The sequence below is a fragment of the Cetorhinus maximus genome, chromosome 6, assembly GCF_964194155.1.
Source record: "Cetorhinus maximus chromosome 6, sCetMax3.hap1.1, whole genome shotgun sequence".
Taxonomy (NCBI): Eukaryota; Metazoa; Chordata; class Chondrichthyes; order Lamniformes; family Cetorhinidae; genus Cetorhinus; species Cetorhinus maximus.
The window spans coordinates 153,242,924-153,248,923 of record NC_135884.1 but is presented as its reverse complement, the minus strand read 5'-3'; the positions used below and the strand labels follow the sequence as shown (position 1 = coordinate 153,248,923).

General features: G+C 47.5%; 1 protein-coding gene across 1 annotated transcript in view; it reads left to right on the top strand.

Moving 5' to 3' along the window:
* The first annotated feature begins 684 nt into the window (after positions 1–684).
* cmtm4 (CKLF-like MARVEL transmembrane domain containing 4) overlaps positions 685–6,000 on the top strand; it is a 62,721-nt gene continuing 57,405 nt past the window's right edge. Inside the window, exon 1 of the mRNA XM_078542996.1 lies at positions 685–937. Coding sequence (XP_078399122.1) covers positions 755–937 — 183 coding nt within the window. The 5' untranslated portion in view covers positions 685–754. The remainder of the gene's footprint in view (positions 938–6,000) is intronic.

The window sequence follows — 6,000 nt, the reverse complement described above, 5'->3', positions numbered from 1 at the left end:
GACCTTGTGACTAAGTGAGTGTGTTAGCCACTGATCCTGAGACTGGTACAGATCTGAAATAAGGATAATAGGAATAGTGATATTAAGAATAAATAAAGAGACTGGGAAGTGGGAGTGGGTCCACAGGACTAGACAGAGAGAGTGGGAGAGACTGGCACCTGAGGGATTGATAACAGGTGGGGATTACACTGGATAGAGAGAGAGAGACTGGAATATATAAATAGTGGAAAAGTGAGGAGATTACAGATTGAGAGAGGGAGAGGTGAAACAAAGCAGAGAGAGAGCCGGCAGAGAGAGGGAGCCCGAGAGAGGGAGAGCAGTGAGCGGCCAGAGAGCCGGGGCGGCAGCAGCAACAACGACAGCGGCTCCCAGTCCTCGGTGTGCCCCGGGGTTCCGAGCCTGAGAGGCGGCTGCAAGAGGCAGAGCGGAGCCGGAGTCCGGTCGCTGTGTAGCCGGGGGCCGGACATGATGCTCTGGGCTTTGTGCGAGAAAACATTCAATCTCCTCCCTTTCTCCTGGAATTAACTTTAACCCCCCCGGAGCCCCTTTAAAGTGAAGGCGAAAGTTTACAGGAGGCTGCATTTTGCCACATTCCGTGTCACGCTCGCTGGGGCTTTTGCTGCAAGTTTAATCTCCGCTTCGTTTTTTTTTTAATTATAATAATAAAACTCCGTCCGCCAGGTTAGTCCTAAAGCCTCCCACACATTTTACTGTCGGGGAGACGAGGCGATTGCTCCCATTTGCCTTGGGAAGGATGAGCGATGCCGGGGATGGGGATGGATTCGGGGGAGAAGCCTCCAGCACTTCCATGATGTCTGGGGCTAGCAGCCCCTACCAGCCCACCACCGAGCCGGCGATGGCTCCACACCGGCTGGACATCAGGTGTGACACCGACTACCTGCGCTCCAGGTTCGGGATCCTCAAGATCGTGGAAGTGGTGAGTGTGATTTTTAAATATCAGTGTAATTACACACACACACACACACAAACACCCTCGTATCCAAACACACCCTTATTTACACAGACTTTATATATATATATATACACATACACACCTCTATGTACACACACAACACCCTCACATACACATCTTGTGTGTGTGTTTATATCTTGTGTGTGTGTGTTTATATCTTGTGTGTGTGTGTTTATATATGTATATATACACGCACACAACATACATACACACACCTCGATATTTACACACACAGTCCCTTATAAATACACACTTTTTAATATATTTTTACACACACAAACATACCTCGATATATGCACACGCCCCTCTAATAGGTGCACATACATATACACACCTCTCTGTATATTTTTAAATTAATTCATGGGTTGTGGGCGTCCCTGGCTAGACCAGCATTTATTGCCCATTCTTAATTGCCCTTGAGAAGGTGGTGGTGAGCTGCCTTCTTGAGCCGCTGCAGTCCATGTGGTGTAGGTACACCCACGGTGCTGTTAGGGAGGGAGTTCCAGGATTTTGACCCAGCGACAGTGAAGGAACGGCGATATATTTCCAAGTCAGGGTGGTGATTAGCTTGGAGGGGAACTTCCAGGTGGTGGTGTTCCCATCTATCTGCTGCCCTTGTCCTTCTAGATGGTAGTGGTCGTGGGTTTGGAAGGTGTTGTCGAAGGAGAATTCCTGCAGTGCATCTTGTAAGTGATACACACGCTGCTGCTACTGTGCGTACGTGGTGGAGGGAGTGAATGTTTGTGGATGGGGTGCCAATCAAGTGGGCTGCTTTGTCCTGGACGGTGTCAAGCTTCTTGAGTGTTGTGGGAACTGCGTTCATCCAGGCAAGTGGAGAGTATTCCATCACACTCCTGACTTGTGTCTCGTAGATTGTGGACAGGCTTTGGGGAGTCAGGAGAATGTTGAGGGGAAATGGTTTGTTTCTCTCTTGTTGGAGACGGTCATTGCCTTACACTTGTGTGGCGTGAATGTTACTTGCCACTTGTCAGCCCAAGCCTGGATATTGTCCAGGTCTTGCTGCATTTGGACATGGCCTGCTTCAGCGTCTGAGGAGCCGCGAATGGTGCTGAACATTGTGCAATCATCAGTGAACATCCCCACTTCTGACCTTTTGATGGAAGGAAGGTCAGCGATGAAGCAGCTGAAGATGGTTGGGCTGAGGACACTACCCTGAGGAACTCCTGCAGTGATGTCCTGGAGCTGAGATGATTGACCTCCAACAGCCACAACCATCTTCCTTTGTGCTAGGTATGACTCCAACCAGTGGATAATTTTCCCCATGATTCCCATTGACTCCAGTCTTGTTAGGGCTCCTTGATGCTACACTCGGTTAAATGATGCCTTGATGTCAAGGGCAGTCACTCTCACCTCACCTCGGGGGTTCAGCTCTTTTGTCCATGTTTGAACCAAGGCTGTAATGAGGTCAGGAGCTGAGTGGCCCTGGTGGAACCCAAACTGGGTGTCAGTGAGCAGGTTATTGCTAAGTAAGCGTTGTTTGATAGCACTGTTGAAGACCCCTTCCATTACTTTACTGATGATGGAGAGTAGACCGATGGGCCGGTAATTGGCCGGGTTGGATTTGTCCTGCTTTTGTGTACAGGACATACCTGGGCAATCTTCCGCATAGCTGGGTAGATGCCAGTGTTGTAGCTGCACTGGAACAGCTTGTCTAGGGGCCGCGGTATGTACTGGAGCACAGGTCTTCAGTACTATTGCCGGAATATTGTCAGGGCCCATAGCCTTTGCACTAACCAGTGCCTTCAACCATTTCTTAATATCACATGGAGTGAATCGAATTGGCTGAAGACTGGCATCTGTGATGCTGGGGACTTCCACAGGAGGCCGAGATGGATCATCCACTTGGCACTTCTGGCTGAAGATTGTGGCAAATGCTTCAGCCTTATCTTTTCCACTGATGTGCTGGGCACCCCCATCACTGAGGATGTTTGTGGAGCCTCCTCCTCCAGTGAGTTATTTAATTGTCCACCACAATTCATGACTGGATGTGGCAGGACTGCATAGCCTAGCTCTGACCCATTGGTTATTGAATCACTTAGCTCTGTCTATCACTTGCTGCTTATGCTGTTTGGAATACAAGTAGCCCCGTGTTGTCGTTTCACCAGGCTGACACCTCATTTTTAGGAATGCCCACGTACGTACACACACGCACACTCTATACATATGCACACACACAACATCCATTACACCTCACCCCTCTCCCCCAACAGACGCACACACATATACACACACACCACCCCTCCCCTCCCCTCCCCACCCCAGACACACCTCCATGCTGCTGAATTAGAAAGGCTCAGCTACAAGGAAGAAAGACTTGCGTTGATATAGCGCTTTTCATGACCACCAGATTTCCGAATGTGCTTCACAGCCAGTGAAGGACTTTTTGAAGTGTAGTCACTGTTGTAACGTAGGAAATGCAGCAGCCAATTTATGTTCAGCAAACTCCCACAAACAGCAACCTGATAATGATCAGATTTTTTTATTTTTTTTGGGGTCATGTTGAGAGATAAATATTGGCCAGGATAATCCCCTGCACTATTTCAAAATAGTGCCATTGGTTCTTGTACACCTACCTGAGCAAGCAGAGGGAGCCTCGGTTTAAAGTCTCCTCTGACAGTGCCGCACTCCCTCAGTACTGCACTGGAGCGTCGGCCTGGATTCTTGTGCTCCAGCCCTGGAGTAAGACTTGAAGCTGGAGCCGTGTGACTTAGAGGCAAGTGTGCTGCCACCAAAAACAATCTTAACATTTAACTAAAAGAAAACCAAGGAAATGCTGGAAATACCCAGCAGGTCGGGCAGCACCTGCAGAGAGAGAATCAGTTTGCGATTCAGGTTGATCAGAACTAGAAAAAATTACCCACGGAACAGGGTTTAAAACAGGTTACAGATTGTGGGAGATCTGTTCTGCTGCTGTTGACCCTCATGGGTTCCCGGTTTTGAGATATCGGGTCTGTTCAGAATCCGTCTCTGGCACCATGTCTCCACGGGTACCGCCTGACCTCCTGGGCGTGTTCCCAGCGTTTTCTCGTTTTCCAGCATCTGCGGTATTTTGAGTTTCATCAAAGCATGTCATAAAAGATTAAAGCATTAAATACTGAAAGTATTTAAAGAGGAGGTAGATAGATTTTTGAAATATCGGGGAGTTGAGGGCTCTGAGGAGCTGGCACGAAAGAGGGGTTGAGGCCTGGGGCAGATCAGCCACGATCTTATTGAATGGCGGGGCAGGCTTGAGGGGCCGAATGGCCTACTCCTGCTCCTATTTCTTATGTTCTTATGAGTGCTGTCTCAGTTAGTGGTGCTCTTGGCTCTGAGACAGAGGTTGTGGATTCAAATCCTCACCGCAGAGACTTTGAGCACAAAATCTAGACTGACACTCCAGTGCAGTACTGAGGGAGTGCTGCATGATCAGAGGTGTTATTTCCAGATGAAACTAAGGTTCTGTTTACCCTTGCAGGTGAACCCACAAGACCCTGTGACACTATTTCAAAGACCGAGGGTGGTTCTCCCTGGTGTCCTGGCCAATCTTAACATGCATGATGGTAATTTATCTCATTGCTGTTTGTGGGAGCTTGCTGTGTGCAAATTGGCTGCTGTATTTCTTGCATTATAATACTGGCTGATAATTGTGTATAATTGTGATTACCTATGTGCAGGTGGAGGGCATTGATTGGGTTGTTACAAGCGGAATTTCACTCTGAATAAATCTAAATTGAGTAAAGATTGGCTCTGCTTTCATCCTTCATCTGGCTATCAGGAGTTTAACACTGACTAGACTTCAAAAATTGTCAGTAATGTGCTTTGGGATGTCCTGAGGCTATGAAAGGTGCTATAGAAATGCTGTTCTTTTGATCTCTTTTTTGCCTTCATGCCTCCTCCCCGATTACTCACTGGTGCCAAGATTGATTAGAATGGGATCTTTCACTAGCTGAAGTCAAGGCAACTGAACATGAGCCAAGGATGTTCATGAACTGTTTTTGGAGGTATCTTCACTGAGGGACCTACGTGAGCATTGATGTTTAACAGTGAACGCCTTTGGAGGGTTAGGAGCCAGTTAGTGTTGCAAGATGGCAATTGGCCTCGCCACTGGTTTATCTAAACGTTTCTTCCGGTCAGTTTATTTGTTTCCTTTTCCCCCAATTATCTGGAATTCCCACAGGCTCATGGGAAAAGTTACTGATGTCATTTTGATGCACTGGGAGCTGTAGATAACACTTAAAATAGTTTATGTTCTTATTTGAATTCCTCAGCTGCTTTGCTTGTTGTTTGGGTAGTTTTCTGTGGCTTTTATCTTACTGCACTTTGAGGCTGATTTATTTAGCCGCTGCACCCAGCCTCGGTAAGTTTCTCCAAGAAGACACCTTCTCTTGCTACCACCCACCCTCCGAAGGACCCGCTTAAAGAGCTCTTCGATTTGGCTGTTCCTTTAGATCCATTTTCATCCTTTCCCATGTTTCTTCTCTCTTTTTGTTTTGTTCCCCGCTCTGCCTTGTCACATGTTCTGAAACAGTTTTAACAAGAAGATCGTTGCAGAGACGACTGACGTTTCTACAGTGTAGCCTTGGCCTGTCACAAGATGCTTTACAGCCAACAAAGTACTTTTTGAAATGTAGTTCACTCTTGGAAATGCAGCCGCCAATTTACAGACGTTGTTCTCTGGAAGGTAGCACACACTGACAAGACCCCGAGGGGTAGACATGTGTACTGATATAGAGTCTCTTGTGTGTGTTAATGGTTACGTACGTCCTCGATGTGCTAACGAGTTCTATTGCTGGTAATGAATGACCAAGTCATCTGCCTTCTACCAGTGTTGGGCAAGGGATAAATTATTGGACAGGACACCGGGGACATGCATTTCTTTAAATTTTTTTTGCTGTGTTTCTGCACATTCATGAATTGGGTTGGATCAGTCCGAGGGTGATGAGCCCCCCTACCCCACCCCCCACCCACCCGTGGGAAGTGATTTCTATCAAGACAGCAAACATGTCCGCCTCATTAGTTAATGATCT